The sequence below is a fragment of the Sus scrofa genome, chromosome 9, assembly GCF_000003025.6.
Source record: "Sus scrofa isolate TJ Tabasco breed Duroc chromosome 9, Sscrofa11.1, whole genome shotgun sequence".
In the NCBI taxonomy this organism is placed as follows: Eukaryota; Metazoa; Chordata; class Mammalia; order Artiodactyla; family Suidae; genus Sus; species Sus scrofa.
In genome coordinates this window covers 83346562-83366080 of record NC_010451.4, presented here as the reverse complement: position 1 = coordinate 83366080, position 19519 = coordinate 83346562, and the positions used below count along the sequence as shown (strand labels likewise).

At 37.9% G+C, this 19519-nt stretch overlaps 1 protein-coding gene across 7 annotated transcripts in view; it reads left to right on the top strand.

The window, feature by feature from the left end:
• ETV1 (ETS variant 1) overlaps positions 1–19519 on the top strand; it is a 244319-nt gene that overhangs the window by 201056 nt on the left and 23744 nt on the right. For all 7 annotated transcript variants that reach the window (XM_021063401.1, XM_013979740.2, XM_013979739.2 and 4 more), the window contains one exon: positions 4771–5018. In XM_021063401.1, the coding sequence (XP_020919060.1) occupies positions 4771–5018 (248 nt within the window). The remainder of the gene's footprint in view (positions 1–4770; positions 5019–19519) is intronic.

Below are 19519 nucleotides of genomic sequence, written 5' to 3'. Positions count from 1 at the left end.
CTCATGGTTCCTATTCGGATTCGTTAACCACTGTGTCACTACAGGAACTTCAGAAAATTCATATTTAAATAAAATATTGGAGGACTTTTAGAGGCTTTACTAATACAACTTAAAACACAAATCAGTTATACACACCATGCTGTCTTCCCCTTCTACCTTGTACTTAAGAGTGAGTGGTGTGCTCATAAATGGTTAACAATAGGCTCTATGGGAGAAAAACCATAAAACTTTATCTGTAGCATTTGATGAGTTTGTGATGTAATATTGCTCCTATGGTGGACTCCACTTGATCAGCTTGACAGCCCTGAATGTGAATTTGGAAAGCTATGCAGTCGCATGTTATGAAATAGTATTTCTACCAAGCAGATACAATAGACATAACCTCAAGAGCATAACTAGTATAATTAGCAGTATAATGTAGTAAAATTATAAATTTACATAATTTAATTCTTAACAATGGCTATGTTTAAAAGTTGACTCACAACATTTTTGAAAACAAACAAGCTCTGACACAGCATTGCAAAAATAACTTGGCCCAACAAATCCTCCAGATCATCAGAGGAAACCAGAAGGTGTGCCACTGGCAACTTTATGAAAATAAGGGAATATTCCAATCTGTTTTTTATGGGTTATTTAATGGGACTCATCTCAAATTCAGTAACTCTTTTGTTATGATGGAGTAAGATGAAAGCATTCACTCCAGTGTGAAACCGTGTAGTAACGGCTACCTTGGTTTCTATCACTAAGTCCTCTTGAGCTTTAGTTATGAAATGCTTTCCATTCTCTTTCCCTTCTCACCCTGTGGACTTGGGACTGTGTCTGAGTGTAATGGTATGTGCATCTGTGTAAACAGTTTTGTAAATACAGATGAAAGAAATTTATTGCAGGGTGGGCTATTAAACAGATGCACTTTGTGCAGGACTCAGAGGGAAAAGGAGGACGAAAAAGAAGAGCCAGTTTTGTTTTGTCTACTTCTGGTGACTTCCCAGAGTTCTTGATACCAGAGATCCTCACATGTCAAATGAGGGTCAGAATATGTATAGTTGGCTCTCCGTGCAGAGTAGGGTTCTTTCTCATGGAAGGTGACTGCTGAACTAGCAGTGTGCTGTTTTCAGGTGACCTAACTGGAAATGCTGCAGCCAAGTCCATTTCAGTTTCTCTACTTGAAGTCAAATATTTGAGACTGAGAACAGCCGGCCCGGAACTCTAAGAGGGAAGCTCAGGGTCTTTTCCCACTGCCCCCTACTGAGTGTTGAGGGCAGTACCAGCTGGCCAATCCCAGGAAAATCTCTGAAGCCGTATGTTTCTGAGGAGGATTTCTTGGAGAGCTCCAGCCAACAAATGACAGTCCCTCAGTTATAAATGGCAAATCTGCTCTGGGAACAGATCCTTTCCCCAAATAGCCCCCTCCAGCCCAGGCACCCCACCTCTCTCTGGGAATGCTTCATGGCCAACTGGGCTGCACCCTGCTTCCTTTCCTCGGCCTCATTCTGCTCCTCGGGCCAGCCCTTTGGCACTTTTTCCTGAGCCTGCTGTGCAGGAGCCCTGTCTCTTTTTCTGAGTTTCACACCACTTAGACGCTTGTTTTTCTTTATCCAAGAGTTCATCAGCATGCTCTCCTTATCCATTAACTCTCTTCCAGAAGCTTCTTGAGTCACTTTCTCTTTATAGTCAGTCATAAGAATGACCCCACACACTTAATAGTTTCTGATGAAGCACATGTATTTGATATACACAGTCCTCGGCAGGGATCAACTGGAAAGCTGACTTGTAAAAACAACTGTCTTGATTTTTTTTTTTTTTTTTACAAAGCTTTTAGTAGAAGTATCACTAACTTCCTTTTAAGGCTTCACAAGTGAGCTGGTTTCTTATTTTAACTTCCAGTTACAATTTTCTGATTCACTCCTTGACAGTTCTTAATGATAATTTCTGTTTCTTTTTTTGGCTAATGAAATAAGCAAGAGAAGGGAAATGAATGCAGCGCCAGTCAGCCTAACTGTTTTGCAATACCCAAGATTCTAAGTTTATTTTCTGCAGGTGTAGGTGGAATTTCAGTGCTTTCCATGGCAGCCAGTGAGGCTAGAGTTAAATCACAGGATGGAGTGTTCTTAGAAATGCTAAAGCAATTGCTTTCCCATTCTTTAGCTTTTCCCTGATTTTCATTTAATGTTACCAAAATTAAATGTTACCTTTCCAAATTAAAGTCTTGGAAATGCTTTTAGGGGGATGCAGGGGAGTTAATTGGCTTATATTTGCTCATAGAGCTGTTGAATAGGTTATTTTTGAGCTCTACTGGGCATTTTTAGAGCACTTTTAAATCTTTAATTGGTCCATATCTTTGTGGTGGGTCAGTGATACTAGGCTGAGAAACACAGAACTGAATGGTTATGTTTTAGCCAATCAGCACACAGGTGACCAAGAAGGAGGGTGCACAGAGATTCTCCACCTTCTGCTGAAGCCTCAGAACTTCCTCTTGACCTCACAGCATGGGCCAAAATTTGTAATGCCTACACACTCTTTCCATCTTTGGAGGTCTCCTGTGTATTTGATGCTTCTTTATCAACCTGATATTTTGTTTGAAGCTGTTAGAAGCCCATGTGTTCTGTGTGGCTGTTTGACAGCAAAGAAGAGGTCTATTTTTTTTTTAATTGTTATTTCCCCAATACAATTTTTTTTTTCAACTGTACAGCATAGTGACCCAGTTACACATACATGTATGCATTCTTTTTTCTCCCATTATCGTGCTCCATCATAAGTGATTAGACACAGTTCTCAGTGCTACGCAGCAGGATCTCATTGCTAATCTATTCCAAAAGCAATAGTTTGCATCCATTAACCTCAAGTTCCCAATCCATCCCACTCCCTTCCTCTTCCCACTAGGCAACCACAAGTCTATTCTCCAAGTCCGTGATTTTCTTTTCTGTGGAAAGGTTCATTTGTGCCTTATATTAGATTCCAGATATAAGTGATATCATATGGTATTTGTCTTTCTCTTTCTGACTTACTTCACTCAGGATGAGAGTCTCTAGTTCCAACCATGTTGCTGCAAATGGCATTATTTTGTTCTTTTTATGGCTGAGTAAGTAGTATTCCATTGTGTGTATATATACCACATCGTCCTAATCCAATCATCCGTCGCTGGACATTTGGGTTGTTTCCTTGTCTTGGCTATTGTGAATAGTGTTGCAATGAACATGGGGGTGCGAGTGTTTTTTTCAAGGAAAGTTTTGTGTGGATATATGCCCAAGAATGGGGTTGCTGGGTCATATAGGAGTTCTATGTATAGTTTTCTAAGGTACCTCCATACTGTTCTCCATAGTGGTTGTACCAGCTTACATTCCCACCAGCAGTGCAGAAGGGTTCCCTTTTCTCCACACCCCCACCAGCATTTGCTATTTGTGGACTTATTAATGATGGCCATTCTGACTGGTGTGAGGCAGTATCTCATGGTAGTTTTGATTTGCATTTCGCTAATAATCAGGGATGTTGAGCATTTTTTCGTATGGTTTATGACCATTGGTATATCTTCCTGGAGAAATCTTCCCTTGGAGAAAGAAGATGTCTTTTAAAACCAGTTTAGATTTCACTTTCTATAATATTTCCCAGTTTAATTTCTCACTAGAATACAGTGTTCTTTATGACATTGCTCAAGCTTTAACAGTTCTGCTCATTAGAGAAGAAAGTCATTCATTTTTTTCTTGCTTCCTCAGAAACTGATGGTAAGAAAAGGAAAACCAATAAATAGTTTTTTATTTGGTTGAATTTTTTGTTTGTTGATTAGTTTGGTAATGGAATTAAAAGGAGAGGATGTAGGCGTTCCCATCGTGACGCAGTGGAAACCAATCCGACTAGGAACCATGAGGTTGCGGTTCGACCCCTGACCTCATTAGTGGGTTCAGGATCTGGCGTTGCCAAGAGCTGTGGTGTAGGTCACAGAGGCGGCTTGAATCTGGCGTTGCTGTGGCTCTGGTGTAGGCCGGCCGAAACAGCTCCGATTAGACCCCTAGCCTGGGAACCTCCATATGCCGTGGGTGCGGCCTTAAGAGGACAAAAGACAAATAAGTAAATAAAAGGAGAGGATGTAGTTTGAGATCAGATTTTTTCTGGTTTCCCTAATTTTTTTTTTCCTTCTTTGTCTGTAATTATTTGAGACCATCGTAATAAAATTTGGTAAATTATCCAATTGATTTAAAATTGGGGATTTTAACTGTTAGGGTGTGTATTTCTTGCAAATACTGCGTTGAATTCCTAGCCTCACTCAATGCACACCTTTAACTTTTTTGTAATGGACCAAAATGGTGCTAAATGAAACAAATTAGAAGGGGAATACAAGGTGTATTATGATGAAAAAGCACATGAAGGAGAAATCTAGTCTTTACTAAAGATTTAGACTTCAGGAGTTCCTGTTGTGGCACAGCAGAAACGATTCTGACTAGGAACTATGAGGTTGCTGGTTTGATCCCTGGCCTCACTCAGTCGGTTGGGGATCTGGTATTGCCATGAGCTGTGGTGTAGGTCGAAGATGCGGCTCAGAATCTGGTATTGCTGTGGATGTGGTGTAGGCTGGCAGCTGTAGCTCCGATTCAACCCCTGGCCTGAGAACCTCCACATGCTGCAGGTGCAGCCCTTAAAAAAAAAAAAAAAAAAAAAAAAAATTTACACTTCAGATCAGTGAGTATCATGTTCAGAAGGCAGTTAAAAATTGTGCCAGCATTTTAAAGGGTTGTCCTCATTACCATTTTGTTTGAAACATACTCTCTTTTTTCCCAGATTTCGCCGCCAACTTTCTGAACCCTGTAATTCCTTTCCTCCTTTGCCGGCCATGCCCAGGGAAGGACGTCCCATGTACCAACGGCAGATGTCTGAGCCAAACATTCCCTTCCCACCTCAAGGCTTTAAGCAGGAGTACCACGACCCAGTGTACGAACACAACACTATGGTTGGTGGTGCGGCCAGCCAAAGCTACCCCCCTCCTCTGATGATTAAACAGGAGCCCAGAGATTTTGCATATGATTCAGGTAGGCTCATGTTTTAAGTTCCATTCAAGAAATCTCACTTGCTTGTCACTTTGATTAGTGGCTCCTGGCCATTTTATGGTGGCATCTTTCTGATTTATCCCTTTGAATCTTTCTCGGTATGTGAAGAGTTCGCCTATCAAAACCATTTTGGTAGGAGCTGATGGTAGAAATAGTGTCTAGAAATAAAACCAGCCCCAAGAAAAGTATGATGTGTAAAATTAGGCACACTCTCAGTGCAGGAGTGTAACATTATCATTCTTTTCTTGATGCTGACTTTTCTTCCCATTTTGCTCTTGCAGCACGATTAAATAACAATATTTACAGAATGTAATATTCTTCTGTACTGACTTATTACTTATAACTGTGTGTTTGTGTGTTTTTCTTTTTTGGTGGCCAGATTTAAAGGATCCAGAAGTAAAGATTCTTCCATATTAGGAGAGGACTAGCAAAAATAGGTATATGGTTTATTTACAGAGTTTAGCTCTAACCTCACTGAGCTAGAAATGCCCCACAAAGCAGTAATATCCAGGTGGAGAAGGGGGGTGTTTCCTGAAAGTAAGGCGCACTTATGTCTAATGTTAATATTACCCATGTTTAACCATGAGACCTTAGAAAAATTAAGCACCTCATCTGTGCTCTCAAATTCAGGTCACCTGCTTTTTAGACATCTCAGGAATTTTGGAAAGAAATATGAAATGAAAACTAATGTGGGGGTTCCTGTCATGGCTCAGTGGTAATGAACCCAATTAGTATCCATGAGGATGTGGGTTTGATCCCTGGCCTTGCTCGGTGGGTTAAGGATCTGGTGTTGCCATGAGCTGTGGTGTAGGTTGCAGACGTGGCTTGGATTCCAGGTTGCTATGGCAGTGGTGTAGGCCAGCACTGAAGCTCCGATTCAACCCCTGGCCTGGGAACTTCCATATGCTGCAGGGGCAGCCCTAAAAAGATACAAACAAAGACAAACAAACAAACAAATCTAATGCTTATAAGGAGGACACCAGGTACCTGCACAATATTAACATTATTGTAATCATGACCTTTAGATGGTTGTGGACATGGAAATATTTGACAAAAGTGTGCCTTTCATTTGGATGCAAAGTTAGGGATGTTCTTTATGAAAGAACTAGTGCTTCTCTAGGCACAACTCTGCTGAGTTTCTCTCTCACTTCGACTTAGCAAAAGAACATTGTTTCCTGGTCTTACATTTCCTACTTGCATAAAGTTGCCTGTTTTATCACAAAGCAACCTTAAAGCTCAGTAAGAAGGAATCTGACAAGCGATAGTCTCCCTCTGGCCACCCTTCCTCACTGGACAAGAGGTTCAAAAAACTAAGAGGAATTGCCCACTGAGAGGTTGTGCCTCTGCTTCTAGAAAGTGCACCAGCTACCCAAGACCCATTTTCCTTGCCTGACCAGCCTCGAGTCCACTTCCATGTCCTGAGCAGTTCATCCCAGGCTTAGTTTCCTGAAGGCAGAGTACTTGCTCCTGTGTGTACCTTTAGGTCCAAGGAGGTCATGGGCAGCTGTTTATGGGAGGATGCGGATGGAGCTTGGTTGTGTCCATATGCCTAGTGTGTGAGGCTCTCCTGTCATGGAACATCATGGGGTTGAGGATAGGAAGAGAGGCAGGAGGAGGGAAGAGAGGCAGGAGGAGGGCTGGGCTGGGTAGGGTGTGAAGACCGAATACTGGCTCCATTCTAGATTTGACCCAGTCTTCCAGGTTGTTATGTTGTTATATTTTCAAGGATTAGAAGGGGAGGACATCTTTATTTCTAGCTGGTTTATAATTTAAGAAATTTAAGAGTTTGATCTGAGGGCCTTTATTTGAGTGCTTGTCCCAGGCCCTGTAATTTGGAGACCATTTCAGGATGGTCATAGTTTAGAACCTTTTATCTTCTATTATAGTTGTTACAGTTTAGAACCTTTTACACTTGTCTAGGATTTACATGCACAATTTAGAATCCTGTGCTACAATGGGCTTTATTGCAGATAAGATTCACTTTTCTCTGTACATTTCGAATCCTGATAAGTAATGTTATCCTTATTCTCTAAACTACATTTTAATATGCTGTACAGTTTTTTGAATTCACTATGAGTTCAGGAAACTTTACATGGAAATCATTTAAAATAGCCCAAGTAATTGGTTCAAAAGGACTCATAGGACATAGCATTTTAAAAAAATTTTATTTGTGTTTTCTAGAAATGTTTTTATATGTATAATCTCAGTAAGATGATCTTGGAAACCATAGTTTTGGTTCTTGATTTCGTGGTTTGCCATGTGTATGTATACATACACATACATATATATATCTCTCTTCTGATATTTATGTTATATGAAAAATTATATGTAACATGTTATTGAGGATGTATGAGAAACCATGTTCTTGTTTCTTGATTTTGTGGTTTGCCATGTGTATGTATACACACACACACACACACACACACACATCTTCCCATATTTATGTTATATATAAAATTATATGTAACATGTTATTGAAGTTGTATAATTTGAGATGTGAAGCAAACAAGAAGATTTATATAATCCAGTTAGGGCAAAAAATAGAAACTGGTGCTTTGAGATTTCATTCCGTTATATGTGGGCCATAGGTAAAATGAAGTTTAGAGTCAGTCTGACCCTCAGAAGCACAGATTCAGGCATTTTTCATAGTCATAGTCCGTGCCTTGGCTCAGACTACTATAATAAAATACTATGAAATGGAAAGCTTAAACACCAGACCTTTGATTGTCACAATTCTATAGGCTGGAAAGTCCAAGGTCAAGGTGCCAGCAGGTTCATTTCCTGGTGAGGGCTCTCTTCCTGGTTTGCAAATTGCCAGTTACTTGTTGTGCCTTCATGTCGCAGAAAGAGAGAGAGAGCTATGGTCTGTCTTCCTCTTCTTATAAGGACACTAATTCCATCATGGGAGCCCTACGCTCGTGACCTAATCTTACCCTAATTACCTCTCAAAGTCCCACCCCATGGAGTTCCCGTCCTGGTGCAGTGGTTAAAGAATCCGACTAAGAACCATGAGGTTGCGGGTTCGATCCCTGCCCTTGCTCAGTGGGTTAACGATCCGGTGTTGCCGTGAGCTGTGGTGTAGGTTGCAGACGTGGCTCGGATCCAGCGTTGCTGTGGCTCTGGTGTAGGCTGGTGGCTACAGCTCCGATTGGACCCTTAGTCTGTGAACCTCCATATGCCACGGGGGTGGCCCAAGAAATGGCAAAAAGACAAAAAAAAAAAAAAAAAGCCCCACCCCACTCACAAATACTATCACATTGAGCATTAGGGCTTCACAATGAATTCTGGGGGACACGAGCATTCAGTCCATAATGGTCCAGTGTCCTATTTTAAAGGTATACATAAGGCATCTCTTTTGTAAGTTACCCTGTACCTTGCAAATGACTTGTAGAGTATTGGTTTACTATTTGAAAATCTGTTCATTTATGTTAATTTCTCCATTTTAAACTATATTTCAGATTGTTAAAGTTGTACAACACCTTTGAATTCTAATTTCAATATTGCCAGTAAGATAACAGTTCAGTTTTGTTTGAATACTAAATAGTAAAGTTGTATCCAGAAGTTGTATCTTCTGGATGGATGTGGTCTCAAAAACTGTGGTAACTGTGTAACCAGGGCCAATAAAAAATTAATCTGTGCATTTCAAAATATGTTTTACTGGACATCAAATTGCAGCAATTAAGTTGATACATCTGTATACGTCATATATTGCCGTCAACAGGTATGATCTCCAGATATTTTGTTTTGTTGTCATTAGTTCTTTCATCCTTGCTGAGAGCTCATTAAATAACCTTTTTAGAAAATCTAATGTATTTATCAGTGAATCATTGTGTTCTTGGTTCACTTGTTGATGCTGAACAACTAGCATTAGAAAATACTTTATGTGATTTAAAAGCAATGCAAAAAGTGTTTCATAGTCCGTTTCCTCAGCATCTGTGATCCAAAGGTTGTCCTTTTAGAAGGCCTCTAGAACCCTTTATTGCTTAATTCAGTACAACATAAATGTTGTGAAAATAAAAGAAGCTTTGTAAGTGAAAAGGCAGCATGATTATGCTCTAATAAAACCTGACATTAATTATGACATGGGAAATGGAAGTTCTATTAGTTATAATTATAATTACAGGAATGCAATTTCAATTGCTGAGTATTTAAGCTAAAAATTGCAAAATATTATGTTGGTAGAGTAGAAATTTTTATTTGGGAAAAGGGGAAAAAAACTTGAAATAGAAGACACTAAGGAGATAAAAAATTGATATAGGGGGCCAGTGTGGTGAATGAGTACAGTGTGATCGTGATTATGTTGTGATAGTCAGTTCTCATCTAGCATAGTTGTTTTCCTTCTCTGTTTCTCTGGTTACATGGCACTGCCCAAGGCAGGACACAGGTTTTTTTCTTGGTTGGTTTTTCCTGAATCCTCTTTTTTCCCCCTGTGGCCAAATGACTACATAAAGAGTTGAATATGTGTTGAGTGCTTCTTGTGGAGTGTTGTATGCAGCTCTTCACTGTCATAAAATCATGGTTCTTTTCCCATTTTTTATGCTTGCATCTGAGATTTTGCAGATTCAGAATGCATAATGAGGTAAATATTGTAGATATAAGAATATATTAGAGTTGTATGTGTTATTTGATGGTCTTTTGTTTTTAGATAGCTTAGGGTAGTTCTTTTAGGGAAGGTAGTGGGTACATGAAGCTAAGTTTGACTCAAGAAAATATCTGCACACAATGTTCACTTGCTTTGATGATGTGTTTTCACTCACAGGAAATTATCTTAAAGAATGGGAGGCACAATGATTAATTTTTTGGGGGGATATTATAGAGTAATTGAATTGTAATATAAGTCATGACTATCTATAACAGAAATATAATGCAGTCATTAGAAGTCAGATTTTTAACAAATATTTAATGAAATGAGACTATTAAGTTAAAAAAAAATGATGTAAGACCTGACCGATGCAAAGTAAGACCCATACAGAAATAATGTGGTTATATATGTGGTGATATTATAGGCAATATCTATTTTGTCTTTAAGGGCTTTTATTTCAATAATGCTTATGTACTTCTTTCCTAATCAGAGTATTATAAAGTATCAACCAATTTAGTGTTGAAAAAGGAAAGTGTCCAAATTAATCACATCAGGCCTGTAAGTGGTGCCAAGTAAAGGATGACACTGTAGTCTCAGTTGTTGCAAACTTGAGTTTGTTCTCATTTGTTTCTGGGACAGCCTTAGAGATGGAGGAGAATTAATAGGCTACTTACTGGGTAGGTTTCAGGTTCATGTCTATGCTGTGGTTGCAGTCACACCACTTAATGCTATTAAGTTCCTTTGTACATTGGTGTGTATTAAACATCGTAAGAGTTGATTGGAAGGGTTAATTAATTAATAAGGTGTTTTTAACCCTCAGAGCCTATTCTCTTACTGTAATTAGTTTAAGAGATGCCCCCTGGCCAAGCGGTACAGCAGTTTAATCTAGGAACTGGGAATGAAGAGGGAAAAGAGAACTTTCAGGGACATGAAGAAGGTTTCTGAAATGAGAAAATGGGAGAAAGTGTATATTGGAGTTTTGAGGGAGGAGAAGTAGACATAGAGGGGAGGGGAGAAAGCTAAGATCAAGTTTTCTGAAGAAAATATTCCTGTATTTGTAATTGTGTTTTTTTAGAGCCATTACTCTTGCTGGTACTGATGAGATCTTTCAATTTGGAGGCATGTCAGGTTCATATGATAGCAAATGTTAGTATTATTTTAAATTGGGAAATTGACACAAATAGCTGTTGCATGGAATCATAAATCTTTAAACTCATGAAAGCTCTTGGGGATCATCTAGATCAGATTTCTTCTTTATGCCCCAGTTATACAAATAAAATGACCTGGGCTCGTTCAAGTTAACTTACTACCAGGTACACAGGTATTTTGTGAAACAGCTAAAATTGGAACCAAGTTTTTCTTGTTCTTCTCTTAGTGCATGGTTTCACAGTCTGTCTTTCTATATAATTGTCCAAAATAAAATACTTTAGTTCTCAATTTGTTAAATATATTATTGAGCATCTTTTCTAATTCTTAAACTAAGTGTTTTCTATGTTTTTTAAAAGCTCTACATGATCTAGGGCAATAAAAGCTTCTGCATTAAAATCTAAAATGTGCTTTTCTTGGAGTTTCCGGTGTGGCTCAGTGGTTAACAAATCTGACTAGGAACCATGAGGTTGCAGGTTCGATCCCTGGCCTTGCTCAGTGGGTTAAGGATCCAGTGTTGCCGTGAGCTGTGGTGTAGGTTGCAGATACAGCTCAGATCCTGTGTTGCTGTGGCTCTGGTGTAGGCCGGCAGCTACAGCTCCGACTGGACCCCTAGCCTGTGAACCTCCATATGCCGTGGGAGCGGACCAAGAAATGGCAAAAAAAAAAAAGGCACACACAAAAAAATGTGCCTTTCTTAATTCAAGGGTGTTTGTTTCTTATTAGGCAGTCCCCAAATTTTATTCTAATTATTAGGTGCTCAGTGTTGTAAGATAGGAAAATATAGACCCTTGAATGATTTATAGGATTAAAATGCATTGTATTTCCTTTTTAAAAATACACCATAAATATTATTAAAAGTTGAGATTGTCAAAGAAGTGACTTTTCCTAATAGTTCTTCTGGAAAAGGCTGAATGATGATTACAAGGAAAAATAGCAAATCAGTGGCCTTTCTAGCTCTAAAATTCTTTGATTATATGCACCTTGAATTTATCTGAGCCTTCTTTTCTTTCTTTGTTAAAATCCTTGATAACTTGATGGCTTAAAATTAACTAGAAGAAATATTTTTAAAATTTGTCAGCCAAATCCATTTTTCAGCAGAAAGCTTATAAAGGACTGCAATATATAAAAGAGATATAAAGAAATGTAAGCACGTTTGGAAAAATAAAATAGGTCTTTTTCTCTCTCTCTTTTTTTATATTTACAACATATTTAATAGTGAACAATTGTTCAGGCACACACAACACATGGGCCTTTTTGAACTTCCATTTTTAAATCCATTCCTTTTTGATCCAAGCAACCTTTTCCAAGTCTCCATATATACTTCATCATCACCTTGGGAGTTTGATGAAAGCCAGTAGACAGACCTTTAAATTTAGAGAATAATTATCTATCCTTCACATGTAGAAAAATTCTGTGTAAGCAGAGAAATGATGAAGTAACTGCAGAATAAATACCAACCTCATGTTAAGTATTTTAAAGATAGGAATACGTTTGACTTTCACCTGTTGGATCTGACACACTTATCTGGTATACACAGAAGCCCAAGCTGGCCTTAGTCATAAGAGTTAAACACTCTTGGGTTTCTGAAATGGCAAGAGAAGATTTTTTATGTTGTAAATCTTTTCTGTGTTTTGCTGTGTTGGTGGGTACTTATCTTAAAGAGTAGAGAAAGCGGTGAAGTAATTCCTACTGCTGCTCTTAGTAAGCATTGCTTGGGACTCCCTTTGCAGAATTTATAATATGCATTTAAAGTGAAAGCTATAGGATGCAATTGGTGGATAATAAAGCAAGAAAAACAGTTATATTTTGCAGCCACATGAAAAGATGAATAACTAGTGCTTTCTGTGTTTGGAGATGATTTGTCAGGGCCTCAAACACCTGGCTCAACTTGCACAAGATTAAAAAAACAAAAAAGCAAAATTCAGGCTAAATTTACTCAGTTGTTAATATCTAAACTGTTACTATTATGATTGTTACTACTATTGCTGTAATAATATCAGAAATTCTGTCATCAGAGTATATTATTTTTTAATGACATTATTTACAAGAGGAGAAAATATAAGAGAAATTGACCTCATGTATATTTTATAATAAATATTCTTACATACTTTCCGAATAGCTGAGTTATATGTAAGCAAACAACCAAAATTATTATTCTAGAAGTTCAAGGAATGAAAGCATTACAAAAGGAAACTGTTGAAAAAAATGCTAATTAAAGTTGGTTGGAGCTGAGAGTAGGGGCTGCTGATACTTATTTTCAACTTCCAGGCCCAGACTAAACTTGCTTCATCATTTCCTAAAGAGAAGGATTTCTTGTCATGCGCAGTGGAAACGAATCCGACTAGGAGCCATGAGGTTGTGGGTTCCATCCCTGGTCTTGCTCAGTGGGTTACGGATCCGGCGTTGCTGTGAGCTGTGGTGTAGGTCACAGACAAGGCTTGGATCTGACTTGGCCATGGCTGCGGCAGAGGCTAGCAGCTACAGCTCTGATTAAACCCATAGCCTGGGAACCTCCATATGCTGAGGATGCAGCCCTAAGATAGAGACAAAAAAGACAAAAAACACCCCACCAAAAATAAAATAGAAGGCCCCATGATTGATAATTATAACTTTAATTTTTAAAAATATGAATATAACATTTAGAAATACTCAGCTTTACTTTATCAATTTTACTTACATGTCTTTGAATCATCTTAAAAAACAATTATTAAAAGAATACTGAATTTTTTAAAGCCTTGAAAAAAGAATGTTATTTAGGAATTAATAATTGTACATGGATGCTTCAGTGGTCTGCTCAATTCCATATTTTCTTTGGATGGCAGATTATAGGATTCTTTATCCTCTCCCCGCCTGGCTATGTCAAGTACTTCAATTTTAGTTTAGAGTTAAATATGGTGGTATCTTTATTTATTCCCTACCATTTTATTTGCCAGATCTTAGAAATTAGAAGGTAAATATTAAATTGTCTTAAGGCCACAGACAGACAATCCTACATATGTTTAAAACCAAAGACCATGCATTTTCCCCGTTTCCTCTCATTCCTTCTTCTATAGGCATAGTAAAGATCCCATGACAAATTGTTTAGAGATATATTCAAGGGTTGTTGATTCAGCAAAACCCAGTGTGGCTTCAGTTCACTGGAAGAGAGAAGTATTTTCTTCCCTCTGGAGTCAAGGACCAAGTTACAGATGGCTGATAAAACCCATTATATATTTTAACGGTGTTTGGTATTGGATGGACTCTACAAATCATTCCTCTAAGCGCTCATAAATAGCATTTTCCCTGCTAAAAACTCCAGATATTTTTAAGCATTACCATCTTTAGTAATTTCCAACGCAGTGATGATTATAGTTTCATGAACTTTGGCTTTTTGTACCTGATATTTAACACTCCCAAAGGCCAAGCCTTGGCCCTACTCCATTACTAAACATCATTTGCTTATGGTTACATTTTTTTCTTGAAACATGGCAGCTCATTTTTTCCCTCTTAACTTTAAAACTATCGCTCCAAGAATTTCAAGTGGAGAATCACTTGGGGATTTAAAGGAATGAGCTATTTATTGATCTTTTAGAAAATGTTAACATCTTATCTATTTCTCTAACATCCAAAGATAATTTTCTTTTCCTCAGCCAGTGATTTGTGGACTACTAGATCGCTTAATCTCTGATTTTTAGGTGTTTCAATTGTGGAAAGTGACAGGGATGTCTTCTTAATTGATTTTGTTATTATAATAGAGGTCATGGATTGGCCTCACAATTTGACTTTGCTTTTTGTTGCTTAATGGATCTCCTATGAGTTTTCTTTATTCAGTTCTGAGTTAAAATAGCAAATCTCCCAAAACAGTACTTTGGTGTACTAGATCATTTTTTCTAAGAAATACTTAAATATACTCTAAATCTACAGTTACAGTAAGCGGCATTGTCTAGTGATTTGATTTGAGAATTGAGACTACGGTCTGGATTTACTCTTTATGCATTAACACAGGTCAAACGGACAGGGACTGCATTTTAAGTCAGTAATGGAAGGCTGAAAGCTGTCTTAAACCAATCATATCAGTTTTACCCATGACTGATTGATCCCGAGGGGCAGAGCCCTGTAAGCATTTCTCTTCCATGAATGGACTCTGTAGAGCCTGGAGTTTCATTCATAAAATGGAGACTGAAAGGACAGAGATGCACACGCGTGCGCGTGCACATGCGCACACAAACACACACGCACTCTTACTCTCTGGAATGTCCATTTATACAGAGCTGAAGGGTGTAGTGTTCCATCAGCTGCTGCTTTTGCCAGTTGACTGGAAGTAGTGATTAATGCTTATTGGTCCTTGCCTGCATGTAACCTGACACTATTTATGGCCTTGCAGTGTTCCTAATGTATAGTGAATGAGAAGACAACATTCTCAAATCAGAAACATAAACAGGAACTGGTGGTCTGAATTCCATTCAAATATGTCATTTCAGCCACACAGTGTTTGTCTAACTTGGATTTTACAGGCAGGAAAGGGGGGAGGGAGGGATAATCTGCTTGTGAGTTGTACTAGCATGAAAGAAGGGAATTAGAATAGGAAGGGTAACCGTGCTTTTTTAGGGTGGGATTTTTAGTTTCTTTTTAAAGAAAACACCCAGGATGCTTAGGCCCAGAACTACTCATTGCAAATGGATGAAATGAACATACAACTATTTTCGTATATGCAACTAAGATTTGCAATTAAATGAGACAGTTTAAGGATGCACATTTGGATATTTTCCCCTGTGTATCTGTGTTTCATAAATGTGAACAAGAAAGAGAAAATAATATTTATTTTTTAAAAGTGTATATTTGAAGATATATTTTACAGTTTACAATGTCACTATAGAAAATTTTTTTTTCATTTAATGGCTGTCTCTACTTAAGTGACTTAATAGTTTAGAGGAATGGGAGTTTTTTATTTCATAAAATATTTTTACCTAAAATATGCATAACTTAATTGAAACCCATTCCAGGAATTTCTGTCAGATTAAATAGATGATTATTGTTTTTATCGTGTGTGTAGATTTTCTATGAATTGTTTGTCATACAATCATGAAAAATTTTACAAGGATAGCTATTCATAGATAACATGTAAAAAACAAAACAAGGCAAAACTGAAAGAATGATATGCATGTGTCATTGTGATTTATTTACTCTTCTCTTACATTTAGAAAAGTATCTTTGGACATTTCATTCTGCTCACCCTTCTTTTCAGTGTTTGGGCCCTCACAGTGCACTGTTTCCATCCACATGTTTTTGTTATTTTTAGCATTAAAAAATAAAACCACCCACTTTGTAGGACACTGGAAACATTATACTGAATCCTGGACCTGATACCTACTTACTATTAGTGTCATTTGAAGTGTGTTTTATTACCTCTTTTATCCTGTTTCCTCATTCATAGAAAGCGATAAATAAACCCCTATATCTTTCATGTTTTTATAAGAATTAAATATGACTGTAAAATTACTAATAAAATATTAGGGTTCCAGGTAATTATAATAAGGATTTCTGTTGGTATGATTTTATGTTAATTTCTAGAAGTTTCCTCAAAGACTCTTGCTACTCCTTGAATAAAATGCCACTATTATTTCTAATATTTACAAATACACTTTGATCCTAAAGGCTAGGACAAAGTAAGATATTCTTAGGTTAAAGCAATCATTATGCATGGCCAACAAAGATACTGTACTATTACACTGTTTCTGACATAATGAAACAAAGATACTATACTCTTACGCTGTTTCTGACATAGTGAAACAGTCATACTGAACTTGTTACTAATATTATTCATGTTCAAAGCAAGTAGAATAAATCATCTGAATATTTTGGTGATCCAAGGAGAAATGAAAGTGAGAGGGCAAAGTGATTCATGATGTGTTTGTTTCAAATCACGTAGGTTACAGAAAGGGAGCAATTTAGCACTAAAGCTCATCATTAAAACTTATCTCACTTCAGAATTTTTTTGCGGCCTGTTTTGGCAACTAATGGCATCTTTTCTCATATTTTCTTTTAAACTTCTGTTAATTGTTGGAGTACAATAATATCTAATAAATAATCAAAGTTACATTTGAGCTTATGTTTCCGATCATTTCAACTTTATTTTGTACTCAAACTTAATAAAACCTCCACAGGCTTGTAAAATTGTGAGCCGACTAGATCCTAATAAGCTAACCCTGTTTAAATGTGGTTGTTATTTGTGTAGAATACTGTTCCCCCAAAACCCAGATGCTTACAAGAGAAGTTTCTGGCTTCTTAGGTAAAATTCCATACTGTTGTTTCAGGTTACGTAGCTTTTAAGTTTTGAAAGCATGTGAATGCAGATAACTGCGTGCCTTTTTTTTCTTTAGAGTTTTGCAAACACTATTCTAGGCATACAAAAACTAACGTAGTTCTCTTTATGTCCTCAAAGTCTGTCAACAGTAGTTCAGTACATCTGAGCTGTGGTAGAAGAAATATCTCTGCAGATTTTACATTATTTGTATTCACAGTTTAATAAAAATCCTAAGGAGAAAGCTCCCATCTAAGTGTGAATGAGGTAATACTAAAGCCATTGCTCTCTTAAGATTTCAGCCACTTGCAGCTTTTCTGCCTTCTTCATATGAGGTTCACTGAGATGTTATATTCACCTAGAGCTTTTTTGACTGATGATGAATAGGTCTTATTAAATCCGAGTCTTTTGCCTTCACACTTGCTTTCTTCCTCCAGTAAATTCAGACATACTAATACTGAGCCTTATGTTGAATTACTTTTAGGTTTGTTCTGTAATAGAAAGATTATTAAAAAAAAAAAAATCCTCGCAGTAGCATTCTTTTCAGAAAACTTTATAAAATATAGGTTTTTTTTTTGTTTTTTTTGTTTTGTTTTGTTTTGTTTTTAAGGGCCGCGCCCATGTCACATGGAAATTCCCAGGCTAGGGGTCAGATTGGACTTGCAGCTGCTGGCCTATGCCACAGACAGCAATATAGGATCCGAGCAGCATCTGCAACCTAAACCATAGCTCACGGCATTACCATATCGTTAACCCACCAAGCAGGGCCAGGGATTGAACGAATCCTCATGGATACTAGTTGGGTTCATTACTACTGACAGGCACCCCTAAAATATAGTTTTCTTGACTAGCTCCATGAAATCTATTCATGTGGCAAGTGGAAATGCAGAGCAAAAAGATGCTACCCTAGTATGTATGTGAATACGTTTGCATTTAAATATGTCTCCATGCAGCTTGTGTTGTTTATGCACATAGGAAAACCTTTGGACTAAACTGTGAGTTTGCCAGGAAATGAGAAGAAAAAAAAATTAAGCGTTAAGACAGATAAAACTGGAGTTCCCGTCGTGGCGCAGTGGTTAACGAATCCGACTAGGAACCATGAGGTTGCAGGTTCGGTCCCTGCCCTTGCTCAGTGGGTTAACGATCCGGCGTTGCCGTGAGCTGTGGTGTAGGTTGCAGACACGGCTCGGATCCAGCGTTGCTGTGGCTCTGGTGTAGGCCGGTGGCTACAGCTCCGATTCAACCCCTAGCCTGGGAGCCTCCATGTGCTGCGGGAGCGGCCCAAGAAATAGCAACAACAACAACAAAAGACCAAAAAAAAAAAAAAAAAAAAAGACAGATAAAACTTAGAGGCAACATTTGTCATAACGCTCATTTTTCTTCAGTGGGATTGATGTCATTAGTTCTTGGTACAGCTCAGTATTTCTTTAGATATTACATAAATGTTTTTGAAAAACTAGCTGTAACTCCCATGTATACATTGAAATATATACACACACACACTTTTCACCAATTACCTGTGAATTTCAGATGTATGTCCACACACATATTTTAGCCTTGGCCTTTTTTTAATGGGCGTATGGAGGTTGGGATTGATTCTGAGCCTCAGCTGCAAGCTGTGGCAGTGCTGAATCTTTTAACCCACTGAACTGGGCTGGAGATTGGACCTGCACCCATGCAGCAACCCCAGCCGCTGCAGTCAGCTTCTTAAGCCACTGTGCCACAGCAGGAACTCCTTAGCCTTGAACTTTTAATGTGCCAAGCTTTGTATCAGCATATAAGTGGACTTGATTTTGTTACACCACCTCCTCAGGGAGTTAGTCAGGTGTGTAGTCAATCCATCTTTGCATTGCACACTCACATGAAAGCACAATCACATTAAAATACAAGATTGAACTTACAGGTCTTTTACTGTGATTTCTCTTTTTTACTGCGATTTCTCGTTTACTCTCAGAGATTTGAATGCTTAATTACCACACTGATTATTTCTATAGGAATTTAACTAGAGGTCTCAAATGAAAGCAAGGTGTTTTTCTCCCTTGTTTAGAGTTTATAATCTGAAGTATTTCCAAGTTTGTACTCTATTTGATGACAGTTTCAGCAAATTGTAGGGGTGTCTCATACAATGGTGGCAAATAGTTTCTCTCTGCTCTGGCCTGTTGTAGCTCCTACAGACTTTAGGCAAACCATGCCCTGAAGAGGAACCTTCATTCTGTACTTCAGGGTGGCACATATGCAAATCAGAGAACTGCCTAGCAAATCCAAAACTGCACTTTATAGTCAGACCTTTGGTAAACCTTACCAAATCAGTATATTATTTCACAGCACAGATTTAAAATGCAAGTCAAAAAACAGAAAAACCAATTTTTAGGCTTCATACCAGCACATCTTAATTTAGAGGAAATTCGAAGTGTTGCCAAAGGTGAAGACTAATCAAATCAGGTAGTTTGAGAGAGTGTTAGTTTACACTTA